The sequence below is a fragment of the Kryptolebias marmoratus genome, linkage group LG18, assembly GCF_001649575.2.
Source record: "Kryptolebias marmoratus isolate JLee-2015 linkage group LG18, ASM164957v2, whole genome shotgun sequence".
In the NCBI taxonomy this organism is placed as follows: Eukaryota; Metazoa; Chordata; class Actinopteri; order Cyprinodontiformes; family Rivulidae; genus Kryptolebias; species Kryptolebias marmoratus.
Window position 1 is genome coordinate 14980249 of NC_051447.1, and position 21411 is coordinate 15001659.

The 21411-nt window shown below is 40.3% G+C and overlaps 1 protein-coding gene across 7 annotated transcripts in view; it reads right to left on the minus strand.

Annotated features, from left to right (window-relative positions):
• The window catches only part of foxp2 (forkhead box P2), a 106216-nt gene that overhangs the window by 47898 nt on the left and 36907 nt on the right, over positions 1-21411 (minus strand). For 3 of the 7 annotated variants that reach the window (XM_017424861.3, XM_017424859.3, XM_017424860.3), the window contains one exon: positions 12816-13002. The exons of 3 other annotated variants lie outside the window; for them this stretch is intronic. In XM_017424861.3, the coding sequence (XP_017280350.1) occupies positions 12816-12992 (177 nt within the window). In that variant the 5' untranslated portion in view covers positions 12993-13002. Of the gene's footprint in view, positions 1-12815; positions 13003-21255; positions 21364-21411 lie in introns of those variants that run through there. One more of the 7 variants, XM_017424864.3, reaches the window with a different exon arrangement.

Here is a 21411-nt window from a genome sequence, read left to right on the forward strand (position 1 = left end):
GGTCTGTTTTGCTGATCATGGATCAGAATTGTGTGTCTAAGAGTTGAATACACACCAATATGTACGTGTCTGCTGAGACACTTGACAGGCCGAGCCAGTAATAACATAGAGCACAGCCTGTTGTTTTTCACTTCAACCACTGACATTCACTAACATCCCACCCCCCACTATTGTCACCATGGATATTTTGTGCAAATACACATCAGTTAAAACAACGGAGAACATTTTCTTTTTATCATTTTCAAACATTGAACTGAAGCAGAATTCAAAACTCTTGACTTTGCTTGTATTTTAATGGTTTTATCATAAAATTGACTGGAGTAATTTTGAAGTAATTAAAAAAAAAAGCTTAAAAACTAAAAAGGACATTCAGAAAGCGCATTGTTTGTCAAGCTGGAATCCAGTTTAACAGCTTTACTGAATGTCATTCAAACCTGCACAACAATTGAAATAGGATTTACCTTTTTCTCCATTTTTCCACAGTTTTTATTGCATTTAGTCAGGTAGATTTTTATATAATTTTCCTGACAAATTAAGTGAAACAAGCAAAAGCACAATAGAAGTCTGCTGCTTCTGTTCTTCATACATTCATCCATGCTGGAGTGCATCTTTTTTATTGCTTTATCACAAGAAAACTCAGTTTACCTTTATGATTTACTTACTCCCCTGTTCTTCCGTTTTGCTGCTTGCTTCACCAAAGATTATAAATTAACATGTGTTTCACCACCAACTATGACAGCAGGACTCCTCAGCAAAGGATCTACCGCTGCATCTTAAAGAGCCCAACAAATACAAAACCTATCACATAAAAAAGGACAGAGATGGTGACATGAGATAAATGTCTTCATTTTAGTACGATGGACAAGAATTCTCTGCATAAAAAAGCTAATATAAAATAAATTGAAGTTCCGTTTTTATCAAATATTTTTCTTCTGAACTTTGTAGGCTACAGTTTACAGAGGAATATGACCCTTCTTCGCCTCAGTTACAGGAAAATGGAGGTCATGCAGCTGATTGAATAGCTAATATGAAGGGTTGCATGCAGGACAGCGACGTATAAAAGGTGCTGATTCGAGTGAAAAAACTCATGAAATGTTTAAAATTAGCACTTCAATTACCTAAACATGTAAGTATAAACCAAACTGTCTGACACAATCAATACATTCAAAGAAGGAAAAAAAGGACTACTGTCTAAAGAAGCTTTTCTGAAAGATAACAAGGAGTTTTCTCATTGTTCTTTTCAAATATTCAGAATTGTATATTTTTAATGGAGCTTGTATTTGTTGACAAAGCTTAGGCTCACACACTAAAAAAATAAAAAGCCCAGGGGCAACTGGCTGGCAAGCTGATTATAACAAAAAAAAAGAAGTCAGCTTTGTGCAAATTGAGACAGCTAAAAATAAATTAGTTGACACAAATGTGCGCTTACAAAAGAAAGAAAGAAAGAAAGAAAGAAAAAACATTTTATATTTTCTAAGCTGCTGCATCCAATGTACGAAACTGCATTTAAGTGCACTTACTTTCTATTAAAACATCTTAAATAACACCTGGTACTCTTATCTTTACGCAAGCCACAACTGTTCAGAGAAGGGGGCAAACGCCATGCAGAACGCTCGCTTTTAAAGCTCCAACTGTGCACAATCACACGCGAGCCGAGCCGGCGTGTTGATTGAGTTCTTCTTTATCTGACCCCGTCTTGGGGGCTTCTGCTGTTGCGGGTCAATAGTACGAGTGTCTGTCTGTCTCATCCTGCAGAGCTCAGGTTAAGTGTTGAGTCTAAGTGTTACCCTCTTCATGCGGTCGATGAGTGAGAGAGCACTACGACCTGAGCTGTAAGTGAACTCACCTCAGTCAGATGCAGCAATTTTTTTTTATTTATTTTTTTTTGCCCCCCGGCATGATAACTTTTTAGACCGTTCTTCTTGGAGATTGAAAATAAATTGTAACATAATGGTTTTTATATTTAAATACATGGGTAATCTACATAATCCGCTGCACAAATAACAGAATTTCTTTTCTTAATTCGATCAGGTGAAAGGAGAGGGTTTAATGCGGTTTCATTTTCTGCCTCTTAAGTAAACCAGAGGAGACTTTTAATAGCTCTTAGTTAGTTTATACAAGTTCATGTGATTACTTTGTCTTCTATCAGCGAGGATTGCTCTCCGCCGAGTGCGTTGTGCCTTTCATTAATGTCTCACTTCTTCTAAAATTCAGCTCTGCTTCAGCCGTTGGACAGAAAATGGATCACATTTATTCCACCTCTTCTCTCTGAACCTCGTTGCTTATGTAACACCTGTGTTTTCATGTCCTTCCCCTTCTCCGATTCTTCCATCCACTCCGCTTTGTATCACGGCGGTTGTCTTGTGAATATTCCAATTACGGCGATGTGTGTTGACCTTTAAGCGAGCAGGAGAAGATACAGTTATCTGCCTTCTTCTGTGACACCCGGAGTCTGTCAATCAGCAGTCAGCCCCCACCCCCGCTTTGCCACAACACCACCAGCACAGGCTACTTGACTGAGCTGAGTCTGGTGAAATGAGTGTGTGTGTACACGTGTGGCTGACAAATAGATGTGACCAGAATAAGCTAGAAGAAGTAGCTTAAAGAGTTTCAATGATAAAAAGCGTGTTGATTAAATGAGATGAGGTTTTAACACAAATACTCATACCACACCAACTGGCAGACACACGAATGAAAGAGATGTTAGACATTTTTTTTGCCTTTAATCTGCATCCAGCCCGACTGCGCCTTACTTCCATAAACAAAGAGTTTTCCAACAACATCCCATATCACGCTTCTGAGAACAAGCAAGCGTGGGCAGAATCATACTTCTTCGGTTTCATTCGTGCGCCCGCCCTTTTCCAAAAGGCTAATCTACATCTTTCATTGAATCAAGGATGGAAATTCAGAAGAAATGCTACTTTTTCAATTTCATGCTGAAGTAGCTCAAGTTAGTGGATGTAATTTCTCCTAACAAGAAAATTTATCACTCTGTCGCACACTTAGGCCAGCTTTGTGAGAAAGAGGCCGCCTTCTTTTCTTTCTTTTTTTTTTTTTTTTTTTTTTTTTTTTTTACTTTGGGTTTTGATAAATGTGCCAAAAGCATGATCACTCCCTTCATAGCACTCCATACAAGGACAGAACAATTACAGTGGTTATGGAAAAAAAAAAGCTACGGTTGAAATTTGCATGAAAGATAAATGATGTATAATTTAGGACTTTGATATAAACATTACTAAATTAAGAAGCTGAGTGGATGGGTGATATATTTCATACATACTGCAAAAACCAAAACTTGTAAGTCTAAATCATGTGCCGGTTTGAAGTCAAAGAAAAAAAACAGTTCAAAATTTGCATTTTTGTGAGAAATTGTCTCCTTACGTATTTAAAACCTGTGCCAACAAAGGCATATTTCCCCACTGTGACAGAAATTCCAAGGGAGACTAACGATGCAAAAACTCCTACAAATCCATTTGAAGTTTTGTGCAAATTAGGATTATCAGGTTCACGCTGAATTGGATGATGAAGTCCAAACAGGTGAAAACGAATGCATGAAGAATAGTTAACACAGAAACAATACCACGCTTGGCCAAGCCACCGGGCCAATGTATATTTATCATGTAAACTTCTGATAAATGCATATGCAGAAACAATCAAATCTCTGGGTTTCCATTGGAAGATTTTTGCACGTTGGACTCGAGCGTGAAACCAATATCAGCTTAGTGTCTTCTCAAGCTTGAAGTGCTGTGCCGAGCCCGCAAAGCATGTTCTGCATATGCTCATGGGCGTCGTTTTTATCAGGGTGGAACAAGCAGCTTTCCAGTGCTATCACTGATCAATTCGTGCGAGTTAAGTCTCCCGTGTGGCGTAAATAAGCAGCAGTTAAGTCTTGATGAAGAATGGCAGGCTGTTTGAGTGGGAATATAGGCTTGAGAGAGGCGGGCCTGTCTATCTCTGCTGCAATGGATGCCTGGTGTCACTTCCATCATTAACCTCAGACTACAGTACGTCTTATTCTCTGCGTCTGCTTGAAACAAATGCTCAGTTTACTCTTCAAAAGAACTCAATTTTTTGCACTTTGAGAAATGGAACAAGTAACGGCTGACAATGTTATAAAGTTACAACAAAGATGGCAGTCCACCAGAAAGGACCAGACGCTGACTGATAAACTAAAACACCCAGCAGCCTTAGCTCTAAAGCCTGCAGTGAAGAGTGCCAAAGCTAGCACTAAGTGACATGTCAGCGAGTTTGTCTGTTTGAAGCGTTCAATTCCCCCCGGCATGAGCTTATTTACTGCATTTGTATGAAAAGCTGTGAAGAGGAGAGGGCTGAGAGCCAGCCTGCCTCTCTTACATATGTATACAGTGTTTGGAGGCAATGCGTAAAGAGCAACTCTCCTCGCGGACGGGTAATGTTACAACTACAAACAACCTGGGAGAAGGCTGGAGCCATAAATACATTCAAAAATAGGTCAGGGATGAAGGTAATCAGAGCAGCAAAGAGTGTTAACATGTGCAACAACCCAAAAAAAAAAAAAGAAGCTACGATACCTGGAATCTGTTAGCAGAGATTCAGGGCGCATTAAAGAAAAGCACCAGTGACATTAAAGATGCTCCTTCCTCTTGCTAGTCATCTTCTTAACCAGATTTGCAGTCATTTTAATATTAGTTAGAGAAGTGGAAGTGGGGTACACACAACAAACCATCGGGCATGCGTTTCAGACTCTGATTTGTTACTATTCATGACTAAAGCAGAGAGGAACTGTAATACTAGACATGCTTGTTAAATTCACAACACTCCAAAGCTGCCTTCTAGCAAATCCTGTCTTTTGGTTGTCAGCTTAAGACACCCCGGCATATGCATATGTAGGATTTTTAAGCTCTGTTAAATGGATAGCGGTGTCGTGGCCTATCAAATGACTATAAGCCACTTGCCTTTTTTGGGAGGGAAAGAGAAACATTTATAGAGAACGCAGGCAGCAATGCGTTACCTTTTATGAATTGGAAAGCACCCACCAAACAAGTTTTTTCCCCCCTTTTTTTCCTGTTAACTTCCTATTAGGCTGAAACAGAGGCATCTACATGTCTGTTTCCAGCTTGTGTGTGACAGTAACACCCCACCCAAGTATATTAATGACTGTTTAAGCTGGTGACAGGGGAGTGGCAACAAACAATGACAGAATGCCTGTTATGGATGATGCACCATTCACCACCAAGTCAGTTTGCAAATAAATTGTTGTGGAGGGCATTGAGGTGAAGCAATTGCTCAGCCCTCTCAGAGAATGTGCAGTGTGTATATATATGCGTGTGTGTGTGTGTCTTTATGCATGGCTGTGTATGTGCTTGGGCTTTTCGTGAGTGGACGTATAGATCCAGTGCCATTTATTTCCCAGAGCTGGACCAGGGCGGTTAGAGAGGCGTGAAAGGAAATGAGTTGTGAAGTGGCCATTGATCCTGGCCTACACTAGGTTAGCTCGCAACAGCAAGATTATTGGCCACAGTATGTGCAACTCAATGACTGCCTCTTATTTACACAAAGGTGGTTAACCCTGGCCGGGACATTTATCACTGAGATACCGCACTACATGGGACAAAAGGAGAGGACAAAGGCAAAAACAGAGTCCAAATAAAGGCCTAGCATTCTTTGAAGAAATGCATATCGCCCGTCGCCTTTCATGCCCGAGTTTTAAACTGAAATCACCTTATGCTGAGAAGAGATGGAGTTACAGCTGTTTTGGTCAAACCTTGAAAATGATGTTGTCTTATGCAATATTGGGAAATCTTGTAAGATGTGATAGAGCTGAATGGAAGTGTTGAGAGTGACTCATACCAATTTCTACCTGTAAAATCTGTAAAACTGAGTTAAAGCCATTTTTGTGTTTCTTGAGGTCAGTTGATCATCTTTAATCGGGTTCAATCAGCTGTAGATCTACATCAAATGAGTACCTTCTGAAAGTTTCCTTAAAGTCCATTCAGTGGCTCACAAGATATTTTGTTAGGGTTAATTTCGACAATTAACAGCAAAGTCTTAAAACTATATCTTACGTGATCAGTTAGAGCTCAGAATATGAGTTGGGGATGACTCTTAGCTGAATATCTGTAAAATTTATTGAGTTAGAGCCATTTTTGTGTTTTATATAGCTGTGGCAGTCGCACTGAATAGGGTTAACTCAAAATAAACCAATAAAAAAATCTGTTCTGATTCTTGAAATATTTTGCTAACGCCACAGATAAATGAACATGCATGCACAGACACAAGCAATAATTAAAATGGAGTGAGCTGAAAGTCATTTAATGGTAAATATTTTAAAACCTTAATGTAAATATGATTTTTCTTGAACCTAATGTTTAAATTTTATTAACAAAAATGATTTATTTTTTTAGCTATTACACACAAGCTTTAAAATAAACAGTCTACTTTCTTTACCTTTGTTACCGTCAACTTGTACCCTGCTCTTTTTTGACAACAGCTCCTAACTGCTTGATGGTAAAACGCCCATAAGTGTTCATTTTCAGTCGATTTCACTTCACCCCCCCATCCTCTCCTCACGACTCCTCCATCGCTCCCTTTCCCACTGTCTCACTGTCCCTTTCTCCTCGTCTCTCTTTCAAGCCTTTTGCAGCTTGACATTTCGCCATGCTCTCGAGGGACGCCTGTGCGAAATGGAGTTACTGGGAGAGCGCCACTGTAAATTCCAGAAGGCCACATGTAATGTGTCTTAAACATAGATGGACAGCCAAGGTTTCAAGGAGCTGAGAAATAAGACGGAGACCAAAAGGAAAAAAAAAGGTGGGGAGACAGATGGAGAGCAGGAAGAAGAGGTAGTGTCTAGATAGATAATAGAATAATACTGGGTGTTGTCTGGGGAAGTGTGAGCAAACAGTAGCTATGCTGTCATTCACATCCTATATCTTTAGTGTCATCGCAAAGGGGGGAACTACAGGCCTATATGTCACAGGCCTGTATGTACTATTCTGTTGGGATTGTCTGCTGATAGCCAGGTTGGAAATAAAAAGAAGGATAGCTTTCATTGTAAATAGGTCTGACACGAGGATTGCCAGAGAAGAGCTGTCTTTTTCACTGAAAGGGGAAATAGTTTTACAAAGACATACAGTACGCGCTGCTTTCCTGATGCTCCTCCTGCCTTTACAGGAAAAAGCTTATCTTGGCACAGACAATGATGGTTAACAAAAGGACTCCTTCATGAAATCGTTCATATTTCAGCTGAGGTCTTTCTCTTGTCCTGAGAGGTGATTGATGCATCAGGCCAGGGCCAGTGTCTTATTTACACAGTTGAGTGGGGCAATCTCAGGCCTGAAAGATAAACCTAATGAGCTTCTTTGTGTAAGGGTGCAAATGAGAGACACCATCCTCCCACCCTCCTTCCCTGCTCCATCCAAAGGGACAGTCTGGGTGATTAGGCCTTTAAATTATGCTCAAGGGCAAAGCCCAGATTTGCATCTGAGGTGTGTGTGTGTGTGTGTGTGTGTGGCTTCTCAAATATGGTACAAAGAGACAGACAGAAAGGCAGGTGAAGGGCAGACAGAGAAAGATGCTTGAGGCTTGTTTGCTGGAAAGTGACGGTAGGTGAAAACTGGGTGTCAGTATTTTAGAGAGTGCGAACAGTGTAGACTAAACAACAAACTTGAGTTGTTATAAGAGAGAGATGAGCTCACGCGTACGTCAAAAGTGTGTGCTCAGGCTCACACATTCACAAACACACACAGACAAACACACATACTGTCATTTTGTCCTTTGTCTGTGGGGGGAACTTTCTCCCTAATGACTTTCATTTTAGGGAGAATTTCATTTGCCCCTAAACCCTAAATACTACCCATCACTTGCTGTCAGATTTCTCATCTTTTTTTTTTCCTGCAGCTAAACAGCAAGGAAGGCAGGTTAATTGCTGTCACTCTCAAGTTGGACCACTGCCTACCTCTCGTGTAGCGACAGGGGTAGCCTAGAAGTAAGATGGCACCTTGGTGCACTTATTGTAATTTATGTCAAAATACTGCAGTCATTTAAATAGAGTTGGATCGTTTGCATTTTGCTGCATCATGTGCCCCAGGAAAACACTAAAATGCATACCTAACCAGTTTACCAATGTGTAAACCCTTTCCTCTGACACTTCTGCTGGTTGCGTTTTTAGGCAAAAGTAAATAGAAATGTATCGCATCTTTTTATTAAAAAAGAAAATTAAATCCAAAATCAGTTAATCAGTTGTAGATGTACAGCCATTACTTTGAGAGTTCCATTGAAATTCATCCACTGGATATTTTGCTAACAGACAAACAAGGTTGACTCCAACAGTTAATGCCATAGTTTGAAACTATGGCATTAACTGTTGTTAGTTCCTCGGGAACTACCACATCAAATTTCAGCTCAGTTTCTTTAAAATTGGCTGAGTTATAGCCATTATAGTCAGGTCAGTTGGCTGTGGTGGCCATCTTGAAGGTCAACCCAATGATTACTTATATACATTCAGTGGTTCATAAGATATTTTACTAACAAACAGAGTTGACTCCAATAGTTTTAAACACAGTTAGCACTAAGATCTAAGTTGAGGATTAGTCTCAGCTACTACCACACCAAACCTTAGCTTAATATTTGTAAAACAGACCGAGTTAGACTTTTTTGTGTTCACTATGATCAGTTGACTGTGGGAAGTTTAATTAAAATACATTCAATAATTTATAAAATATTTTGCTAAGGGTATCGACAAGCACACACAGACACAGGCAAAAACATTACTGCTCCACTTTCCCACAATAGAAATGTGAAATTTTAGTCTTTAGCTTTAGAAGTCAATACTTTCATGTTTCATATTTAATTTCAAAGCTGAGTAGTGGGCTACAGTGGCATAAAGTTGTCTCTACAGCTCTTTGGAGGTCTTTGAGCAAAAAAAAACCCAACATGACCATAATAGATTAGCCAGGGTTTCCATCATGCTCACTATATCAATATACTTCTTATGAAAGCAAGCCCATTTACAGGGGGCAGTAGTCCTGAGTATTGGCTCATCAATTCCACTGATAACCTTGGCAGGATTAAGTCTACAGAGCACTGTAATCAACTAACAGGCTCATTATGGGACATTATGGTATAGATCCAAAGATCAATGCATTTCTTCCATCTACAAACATAGCTGCATAAAGTATTAAAACACAATTCTATCTATGGTCCATGACAAATTGATTGGAAATATGAGCTCAGCACTTTTTTTTTTTTTCAAGAGAGCTTTTATAGTGATCATTTTGCATAGTAATTACGGCTGTGTAACATTCATCATTTGCTCTGATACATATCTGCAGCTGGCAAATTGCAATCAGATACAGTAGGTATCTAATCTGTGATCTCAAATCAAATTAGGTCTATTTAGACAACCTTGGGAATGTGGTGATGAAACCCTGTCAGAAATTAGAGACTGGAAATTTAATTGAGACAGTGGTTATTATTGAGACATGTGGATAAAGCAGTGTGCAGCTTTTAACGGTGAACAAACAAACTGACCTGAATATAAACAGAAAAAAGCAACACCATTTTTGGTCTTATGTGTTTTTTCTGTGTTAAAAAGTTACTCTTTGCAATACCATAAAGACTGGTAAAAAAAAAAATCTGCACAATTTTTTTCTCATATTGATAGTTAATGGGGTTTTAAATTAAAAAGAATTGTAAGCAAAATTTGCGAAAGGCTGCCAACTGCCCCGTGTTTTAGTTTAGATATATAAATGGCCGAAGTGACTGAAAACAGGTCAACAAATGATGACATCAATAGAGCAGCTGTTTGAGACAGTTTCAACAGTTTTGATGCACAGGTATGCATTTAAACTCAGACTGGTTGAGAAAAAGTTATAAACATTCCAAGTTTTAGAATAAAAATGATTAAAACGGTGAACTTGCTGGTCTAGCAGAAGTGTCGCAAAAGCCACCTTTGTTTAAATGGCGAGCTTTGTCTTTATGACGCTCCACCACCCTATTTGATCCCCATTATTTATTCTCAATGGTTGTCTTAGTCAGGCTTGCAGATTAGGTGTATTATTTCCACCTAAACATCTCTGAGATTCTCTAGGATGTCCAATTCTGCCGTATTTGTTTACCTACACAGACTACAGCCAGGCTAATGTTGGTAAATGATGCGACTTGAGCTTCCACGTGGTTTTCAGTGCAGTGCTTTGTTTATATTGAGTGCGTACCCGGATTTTAAAATTGCCTATCAATATATCTGGAAATAAACTTGAGCAGACTCTTTCAAACTGCACCATTTGATATAGTTCAAAATAAAAGTTTTATGTTTTATTATATACTTTGTAATGAGCACCTTTAAGAAAAATCTCAACTATAAATATTTGAATATTTAAATAATTGTGTAACTTTGTCTGTGTTCCACAAGCCTTCGGCCGAATCTAAGGTGACGAGACCTTAAGATGCTGCTTTTCTAATTATAGCTGTAGGAGGTATTTTGGAGCTGCTAGGTAATGGCAGAACCCATAGGGACAGTGGAGAATTCATCAGTGCTTATTATTAATCATTCCCCAGCAGCATGATGAGAGACTGGAGCTTCTATACCCACTGGACCAGTCAATGTCATTCCAAATATGGGTGGAAAATTAAACCCAACAGCCTTACTTGGAAATGGACTTGCAGCAAATGTCAATAGGATTTTATTTAAAGTGAAAGCATATATGAACACAAAATGGTCATGCTTTAAATACACTTGCAAAGTAAACACACCCGTTAACATCACGGCTGCTTTGTTCAGGTGGGCACATCTGCAAAACAACACTCTTTAGTCTCAAAAATAACCATTTTACCTTGAAATATGGTTTTCCTCTGAAGACAAGCAGAGTAAAACTCAGGAGGGGAAATGTGTGTGAATTTAGCAGAACAGGGGCCCCTGCTTTAAAAAGCCTCCAGAGACCTGTTAGCTGGACTGCTTATTTCAATGTGTCTGTCTCAGGGTTGAGAGAAGGCTCAGGCTGGCCCCTTTACGAGGCGCACACTGTCATCCACCCGGCCAACCCCACCCAGCCGACACCACAGCTCTCAGCCATACGTCCGTCTCAGAGTTTTAACTAGACACTTCATGCTTACGTCGCTTTTTCAAAAAAATATTTTTTTGTCTTAGTTCTGTGACATTTTAAAAGCACCTTTTTTGTATTATTTTAGACCTAATATTTTCTGCTGCACTTTTTCCACTCGTTTTAAACAGAGCTAGGCATTTAATTTAAGACAAAATTACCCAAGATATTCTAATGCTCTGAATTTGTCTTTTTTTTGTTTGTTTAACCGCAGTAAAATATTCTATTTCCTCTCACATGTGTAGGCACTGCACACATTTGTGCAGCATTTGGAGGTAATTATGCTGAAACTTTATTTTATTGGGGGNGGGGGGGGGGGGGAACTAACAACAGGCTTTGCCACCTACAGAAAGCAATTATTCACACAACACCTTCTAGTGTAAAAAGAGGGACAACAGAATTGACCTTAAACAGACGAGCCTGTTGTGGAGGAAGAGTAGAGAAGTGGAGATGGAACTGAGGCTATGATGAAGCCACAGGACAGACCACTGAGGTTCTGTTGTGGATGGATGACAAGTGTGAAGATGGGAGAGAGCAAGATGAGCGGAGGAGGCTCCAGGACCTTCATTTTGCTACACTGGGTACCCTATACACGCAAACACACACACACACACAAACTCATCGGCATCTTTTGTACTGCCCTGACCGATCTGACCATGGGGGTTCAGCTGCCTTCAAAAATACACACACGCAAATCTACGCTTCCGTGAAAATTCTCATCAGGCCAAAAGGACATCATTACAAACCTGCAGCATTGTTCCCCCTCCCAATCCACCCAGAAGCATGGCCCTCTGACCTAATCTCCCATTGCTCTTTTGGCAAACTGTCAAAGCCATCATTCACCGTGAAAAGACACGAGAGACACTTGACTCCTTTACTCTGCCGGCGACTGACTTTCACAACTCCTGCCCCCCAACCACCACCTCTCACACACCCCCTGCAGCTCATTCACCCCACAACTCGCTCTGACTGAGAAGAATACAGGGGTCTGACAACAAAACATCAAATACTTCAGCTCAGTTGAGAGCAACTTGATAAATTTAAAGGAACAGAGAGTGACAAATATATAGATATGATTTTTACCAGAAGAAAATGGAAACAAAAAGATGGTGCGCAAATTAGTTTCTCCAAAGTGTCCCAATCAAAGATTTCTCTGTCGAATGAGTCTGTATGTGAGACAAACTTGTGGTGAGTTAGGAGGCCCTCTGGTGGAAACAAAGCTGCCATAACACACACTCACACACTGGCCAGACTGGACCGTACGATGCTCCAACACACATTCTTTCCCTTTTTTTTCTTCCTCTCTGTCTGCCACACACACACCTTCACACCTACATGCACACACACATGGCCTCACACTGCTGCAAAGACTTCTGCATATGTAGCAGGTGGAAAACAACATAAACAACCACTTTACAGCAGATCACATCATCTGCAGGTAACAGCTTCAAGCACAGCATGCCAACAGCATAACAAACTGACGGGGAAAGTTTACCAACAGCCTATTATATAAACAGTGCCGTTTTCCACATTCTGAAAAAAAAACAAAAAACAAAAAACAAAAATACACATACACACACACAAAAACAACATAATAATTCATTTTGCTTCCTGCCTATGTAGAACACCCCAGCACCGCCTGAGCAGAGAGCACAGCAGAGCAGAGAGGGGGAGCACAACAGAGTGAGAGTGAGGCAGAGCGGCAGAGAGACGAGACGGGGTAGAAACACAACTTACCTGCTGTTGTTGCAGATGCAGCAGCTCGACTGTGCTTACTTCGCTGCTTGTGTCACCAGCGCTTGATCTCCCATCTCTACTGCCAGCCTCTAATTGGCTGCTGCTTAGGGTGCTCATTCCATTTTGACTCATTGAACTGTTGCTTATTGTCTCTGTGGCCGACTCCTGCATCATCATGATTTAAAACCTAGAAGTGATTAAGAGGCACCGGTTAGGGCTCTTCTTGTTACAATTCCCCCCGTTTTCCCTCCTGTTTTTTTTTTTTTTTTTCTTTTTTTCCCTCTTCTTCTCTTTGCACGCTTCCATTATCAAGCCCTTGGTCCCCCTTTGCAAATTAAAGCATTTAAAGAAGAGGGAGGGGGGAAGGGAAAAGGGAGGATGCAGGAGGAGCAATTATGCATTCATTGTGTAAATGAAGCAATACAAAGAGATGCGTGGTCTTTTTTTTTCTCTTTTTATAAACGGGATGGGTTACCACATATGGTAAATTTGCAAATAAATAAACCAAAAGGATTTGCTTTTTAAACTATTACTAAAATTTGAATAATATATTTTGAACAAATACGTGGCTCAAGAATAAACATATGCTCAGTTAATTACATCTTTTTTTTCACCGTTGCAGCACTAACAGCAAAAGGAGAAGCACGAGCACTCCTAAAATATTGTCCATCTTGAAGCTGTCTGCCTCTGGAAGAAGTTGCCTAATGATGCAAAACTAATCATGCAAAATTAAAAATTTGGCGTTGAGGAGGAGGAGGCACCAAATCACAAGGTGCAAGGCTGGTGATGAACACCATAATGGGTTTGTCATTCTTGCTCTGGCTTTAAAAAAAAAATCTGCCTTGCAGGCTTCAATAGAAAAGGAACGCTCATATTTCATTTATTGGCTCTTTTTTGTGTTTGCCCTTTCCTTTCATCAAACCTTATACAGATGTTTGTTTTGTGACTTTTTTTGCACTCATTTGGATGCAGTTAAACTAAATTTTAAGCTGTGATTAAAGTTTTAGGCAGGGAATTTTAATGTAAATATTTAAGAAATTAAGCTAATTTTTTTTATTTTTTAAAAATGCAAAATGAAAGAAAAGAGGGAAAGAATGGGGGGAAATTATATCTGGAATATTACTAATGATTGTGCTAAAACAGCATAAATTATGCATATAACCTCCTGTCTTTCCAGTAATAAATGTTTTATCATTATCCCCAACATTTAACGCTTGCTACCTTCGCCGGGGCAGAGAGGAGCTCCTCCAGCATCAGTCGACATTCTCACAATAAATAAAAGACACTCAACAGACTGCAGCTCAGACAGAAATCCACAATTATGGATTCAACGCTCTCTCTATTTGGAAAATATAATGTTTAAAAAAAAAAGGAGATAAATAATAAATTCAATACAATAGAACTTATGAAGTTTTTTCCCCCCCTCGTAAAATGTAAAATATGCAAATGTTTAAAATCGTATTTCCGCAGCTATTTTTGCCATTTTCACCTTTCTTTACAGCCCGTTTTCCAATCTGCAAGAGCAAACCAACACTGGGAACAACAGAGGGGGGGGATGAATGATGATTGTATGTGTTTTTGTGTGCGTTTGTGCCCAGCCAACATGGGTACCCTGTGTATTCTTTGGCCTGCAAATACAGTTTTAATAGAAGTGTGTACACGTCCGTGGCAGTGTTTGTGTGTGCCGGTGTGTGTTTGACGAGGGGCAGATACGGGACAGGCCTTAAAGCATGTCCACAGCCAGGATAAACAGGATCTGAGAAGGGAGAACAAACAGGGCTGAGCTATTACACAGAGCAGGGCGACAGCTGCCCGGGACACAAGTAAATAGGGAAGAGGCCAGGACAAGGCGTGCTTGTGAACAAACAGGCCCCTGTTTAACACCGAGACGCTTACTACTGATGGAGGGAGACACGGTGAGAAAAGACAGGGGGACAGAAAGACAGCAGAAAGGAAACAGGGCGGGGGATGACGGAGGAAGACAGTGGGAAAGAAAATAAAGGAGTGAAGGAGGGAGTGGGAGGGAGGAAGGTGGCAGGGTGGGGAGGGACGGAGGGGGGGAGACTGGCACAATGTGACATCCAATCCGGTGATGAATCTCAGCATAAGAAACTCAAGGCTGCAGCCGAGATCAGCCGGCTAATAAGTATTCAAATTAGGCATAAATTTTACATGCCCAATGTTTAAAATATTCAGAGAAAGACTGTCTGATTGCCTTTACTACGATTTTATGAACATTCTAATGGAGCTCTCTTTTTTTGTGCTTTCTTTCTTAGACCGGCGAGGGATGTTCGGAAAACTTGGAAGATATATGAGACGAGGAAATAACGATTTTTAATAACAGCTGAATGGAATGCAATCCACCATCAAAATCCAGGGGAAAATTGCTTCTATATTATTATCAAACTAATATTTTATGTGCTTACATTTGATTAGTTATATATAAAAAGTTAATGTCTTGCAGAAAGAGGCTAAAATGTATAAAGAATATCAACAAAATAACGTAATCAGAGAGAAGGATTTGAATTAAATAATGAAAATCCACAGCGCAGTGTCCAGTTAATCTCAATGCCATAATCTTCTCAAAAATAAAAATCTGTGCAATATGGCTCACTGCAACATCCTGATAATGCAGATATATGCAAAGCATATTCGCAGAGATCAGATGGTGCTTTAACCTTAATGACAGCGGTGAGATAAATTAATTAGCCGTCTAAAGGCGGCATTCAAATCTGCCAATTAGAATGTCAATTAGAAACACAGCCAGGCTGCGGTGATGAGCGGGCGACCAAGCTGCGGATCTGACTGTGGGGGTGATGGAACTGTCACAGCCAGGGAGACACGCTCACGCAATACTCCAGAGAGGGAGACGGACAGTGACAATACTCGGCACCTGAGGGTGTGACTGTATGAGGCGAGCGTCGGCCCACCACAGGTTCGCCCGTGCGGCTTCTCCCTCAGGGCTACCAGCCCTGACCCCAGCTCGGCCAGTGCCGAACTAACTGGGTCAGAAAGAGTCACCGACAGCTACAATATCTGCTGGGGCCTTTGGTCAGATCGGTGGTGTTGCAGGCAGTTCCGAGCTGTCAGCTTGCCCACACGTGTGTTTTACATCCAGAAATTGCCAGTGTCCCGCATTTCAGCACACTTGCTATTTGATGCCATTTCCTCAAGCCATAATCTTCCAATGAGGGTGAACCTAGACCACTTATTATCACGATCGGAAGCAGAGAGGAAGCCTGTTATTACCTGGTAATACGCTGCTAACGCTGTAGATGTATCGCTTAGGGAGGGAAGATGATAGTGATACAGAGCATTTAGGATGTGGGGTGGTGTAAAGATTGCGGAGAGAAGGAGATGGTTAACAGTCACTGATGGCTTCAGCATTTCTTTTAGGGGTAGTGAGTTCAATAAAAAAAAAGAAAGGAATTTCCGCATGAAGCAAAGAAAGAGTGACATTTTATTTGCAAAGCTTTAAACCAAAAGCAGCTTTTGTCTCGTTCCTTGTGTGACCGTACAGCTACTTGCTATTCCTCTTCAGCTTGTGCAAATATTTACTCTTAAATCTTACAAATCCATCTGTTTCATCTAGAATCTGAAGGAAAGGTCCTGTTGAGGCGTTTGGCCCCAACGTTGGGAGAATTTCTCCTCTTTCTTCTGAGAAGTGACACAACAAAGGTGTAAGGGAAAAACCGAGCCACACACACACACTCGCACACACACCTATCATTAAAGGGGAAAGAAGCAGCCCTCCATCTTTGTTTGCGAGCTCTAAAAGCCCTTAATGTAGCCTCATTACCTGACCTGTCTCCCGCTCTATCATGTGCAGTAAACACACACTATGACACTGGCCATCCATCTAGGGGGAATGCACAGCTGTCTGCTTCGGGTACACCGAGGAATTTAACACACGATACACTGTTAACACACTGCTACCCTGACACTGGCTTCATCTCTGTGCCATCCATTTTCAGAAGGAGAAGCTCCTCCACCGTGTCTGTCTGAAACACTGATCCATTTCCCCTCATTCTATATGCATGAGTTGCAAAAAAATATTTTCATCAGGATGACACAAAAGAAAAAGAGAGAAAAAAAAAGTGACCGGTAAACCTGTGATCCCAGACGTTTGTTCATTATCAGCTCACATTTCAGGTGGCAGGGCTGGAATTTTTTACATTTGTTGGATCAAAATAATAATAAAAAAATAATAATAATAGAAATTACATTTCACAGTCTGCTGAGTCCTCACAGCTCTCTGATCAGGTCGAGATATGGTTACCATTTAAAATAATCACAGATTCTGTGCTTGAGTGAAATTAATTCATCATTGCCATAAGTTACTATGCATACAAAATAAAGAAGTAACTGTGCAAGGGCTAGAGCTCGCAGATTTAATACTCACAATTGCTTAATAAATCAAAATGCCACGTGTGTGCTGACAAAAATAATGTTGCTCAACAACAGTGCGTTCTAAATTTTTTAAAAAAGAATAAATAATTCAGAGCAAAAGATTTTAATAACTTAATAAAAAGTGGAAAGAAGCAAGGTGGAGACTAAAAGAAATCTTTGACTGTGATTATTTGTTTGTACATGAGTGTGATTTCAGCAGAAGGAAACCAAAAGCAATTCATTACAGCTTCACATAAAGATTTTTGGAGCAGGAAATGGAAAAAAAAACGACCACTTGGAAAGATACGTTCAAGAAAACCCGGTCCACCGGATTAAATAAGGCAAGTCAGGCTGCCGTGCCTTAGAATTAAAAGCTTCCTTTTGGCGCTAAAGGACCACCATAAAAGAGCATTAATGACTACTTCTTATAAACCTGTGTATGGTAATGGTTTCTGCTCATAGATAGAGGAATTTCAAAAGTGCTTCACCGGTGAATAAAGATTGCTTTGGAAGGAGAAAAAAAAAAAGAAGGGGGCTGAAGAAATCATATTTACAAAATCAAGAGTGGGGCCAAATGAAAAGAGATGAATATGAATAATGGACTTTGCTTCTTTTTTTATGCCGGATTAACATTATTCAAAGCAACAGAATCAAATGTGGTTATCTCCTGTCCAATGAGCCCTACACTGAGAGAACCTCAGTTGTATTTCAATTCTTCATTTGAGCCGACAATAAATTGTAACTCTGTGATAGGAGACATTCAGTCAAGAATGTTCAGAACTTAATTCTTTTCTATTTACAATAAGGAGATGAGACAGAATAAGATAAAAGACAGACTATTTGCCACAGTGTGCAAGTGTCCCTGAATGGGTGTGCGAGGATGTGTCGGAGTCAGTGTTTGAGGAGAACAGAAAGGGAAAGGAAACGACAAAGAAAAACCAGAGGAATGTATCTAAAGTGCATGTTCAATTGTGCAGTCTGCACAATGTCTTTTTTTGCATCAAATATAAGAGCCACTTATGTATAGTGTCCATGATACGTTGTTGGTGTAAATTAATGTTGAATAAATATAGCAGCTCTGGAATATCATAAAAAAGGCAAACATCAAATATTTACTTAAAATAAAGAAAATAGAGCTGTTAAATGAAATTCAATTTCTCTTTCTCAACAAATACTGTGGAGAAGCACAACCCTCACAGAAAAAAAAAAAAAAAGAGGAGGAGAGAAACTAGTTTTCTCCTGCATTTTGGCTCGTCCCATATCATTTACATGTTCCCCATCAGACACCACGTTCTGCTGAGGCGGGAGACATCTCCGCCGCCACGGGTGAGCAAGGCGGTGACGAAAGCCGACCAGTCGGCTCTCATTTGCATATTTGCCAATTCTGTTAATTAACTCGGCCCACCTAATCAGGGCTAATTGACCTATAAAAGAGGAGAGGCCTCATTGTCTCATCCAATCATCTTTATCAGGAGTAGAGGAGGTGCGCTGTGAACGCAGGGCACTTCCAACCTAGCTGTATTTATAGACCTCATGCGTGGAAGTGTTCCACTCCGAAAAGATGTTTTATTCTGCGAGAGGAAAAAAGAAGAAGAAGAAAAAAAAAAAACGGGACCGAGCTGCTACGACATGAAGCGAGACCCGGAGAACAAAAAAAAAAAAAAGAAGTGAATGGACAAATTCTTTACACCGGTGAGGTTGATTAGAGCAGAGGAAAATCAGAGGAGCTAATGGGAGTTGGATCGGCTGATTCTCCGGTCCTTCCCTGAGTGGGGCACATCCAGCGGACAGGAGCAGGGAGTCAGCCGCGAACGGGCGCAGCTACACAGACATAGCTCATCGTGACGTTTCCAGTTATTTCTGCTTGATTAGGGCCATTATGTCTCCAGCTCTGATTTATGTTGTCATTCCCTCTCAGCAGTCCTGCATCGATAGATCTTAATGAATTGGTAAATAAGGGTGAAGATTGCAGTTGACAACACCGCAACATTTCTCATTCATACCAGACAAGATTTATGTAACCAATTAGAAGCATAAAAGCAGGACGGCGTCTGTTCAGGAGGAAAAAAATAAAACACATCTTCTCTCAGAAAAAAATTGAAAGGCCACGACAAAAAACAGATAATGAGCGGTCTTTAACCTCGGCTCGGGCGAACTTTCAGCGTACAAGGTTGTAGACTTAAAATAAATTTAGTGAAGAAAAAACAAACAAAAAAAGAGAAATGTGTAAGCAATTTACAGTATCTGAACTGGGATGTGAAGGACAATTAAATATGGTTTAAAATACAAAATAAAAAAGGAAATAAACTGATTGAAAACTACACTTTTACAGAGAAAAGCTTTATTTACACCTCAAATTTCCACTAACAAAACAACTAAGAGATGAAGTGTTTCGTCTGTGAACAGGTTTGAGTAAGTGTGTGTGTGTGAGTGTGTGTGTGTGTGTGTGTGTGGTGGGGTCAAACAAACCAATCCTAATGTTTAACACTAAACAAAATGATCATTTGCATTTTTTTTTTTATCGTTCCGTGTTTCAAATATTAAGCTCCTCTAAATCATAGTTCTAGAAATCTGTTAGCAGGCAAATAAAATCCACTTTGTATTAAAAAGAAGAATTCAGATAAAAGTGCTGATCATCAATAGTCAGCGACAGACCAGGAAGACCCATAGGGCAGGAGTGAACAGAGGTGGAAAATTAAAGCAGAGTGATACGGGAGCCGGCTCCTTTCAGCTTCTCTCCCCTTCAAGCACATGCAAATGAGGCCGTGCTGCTTAACTGCATCATTTATGTGGATAATAGCGGCATCATCATTACGGGGAACTCAAATTAAATTACATCACAATTAGCATAACAAAGTGATTGGTTAAACTTTCAAAACAAATAACGCGGCTCTGCTAATGAACGGTGTTAATTGGCCAGAAAGCATTCTAAATAAAACATGTAGGTAAACATGTGTTTTTGTTAAACAATTGTAAAATTCATTCTCACCACCCACCTCCTTTTTTTATTTTTACATATATATATATATTTTAACAAAATGAAGCAGATGTGCATAAAAAAGAGGATTTCAAAATTAACATTGCCAGGGGGATTTGTAAGCTAAAATATAAAATGTGTAGCATTTAATTTTATTGTGCTAAAGAACCTATTATATGCCAGACTCTGGAGAACAATGTAAATTATCTGCCTTCAAAATGGAGTTTGGCCAATTCTCCGTGTGAGCTAATCACATAGCTCATTATGCATTAGGGTATTAAATTATGAAGAAGAGTCCCTTTCGCATTCCTGCACAAAGCCCTATGAAATGTTAATAATATGCCCACAATAGCCCAATACCATGCCTTGCTCACCCTCATCAATATTTAAGTAAACAAATGATCCCACTCGCCTTTGATAAAGATAATTAGTGCTTCACCAATTATGAGTCTTGTGACCCCCCTCGCCTTTTCAAACTAAACATCTGCTCCAAAGAGTTTGGATTTCCTTTTTATTTCCTCCACATAAAGAAAAACAAACAAGTCAAACTTCAAGTAAAGCCTTTGCCCTCCTGAAACGCATATCTGCATTTGATTAATATTTGATCGTTAAAACCAAACGCGCCCTTTCTATCCTCTTAATTTTATTGATTGGCGATTAGCTTGGCAAGCGAATAGTAACATCTGATCCTGTGGAACAGGAGCAGGAGAAGAGTTTCACACTCAGACAGTCACACGATCACTTGCACACACTTACTTGGACACACACGTGCATGCGCGCAGTCTCTCTCTTTTTCTCGCACGCACACGCGCGCGCGCGCGCAGAGCAATTCATCAACACTAATTAAGCAGCAGATTAACAGAGCCCGCAGACCAAGGCTGAACAGTTACACAGTGGGACGAGCAGCGGTGAAGGCAGGAGACACAGCCCGGCAGTAAAACACAACCATTAAACACAGTCAAGAGCCTGGAGCCGGCGATGGATGACGGAAGACTGATAGGTGGAGGAATGAATGGATGAATAGAGGGATGGACAGAATGTGCCTGACTTATTTATTTATTTATTTCATTTTACCTGAAGTTGAAGAGTGCCAGAGATCCCGACCAGACAACAGAGAACTCGCCTCTGCCACCAGCGAGGGAGTCTTGCAGCAACGCCCGCAACTCGACTGGTGTCACCGTGTGAAGAGGCAACACTATCTGTGTCATCACTTCAGCCGTGTTTATGTGG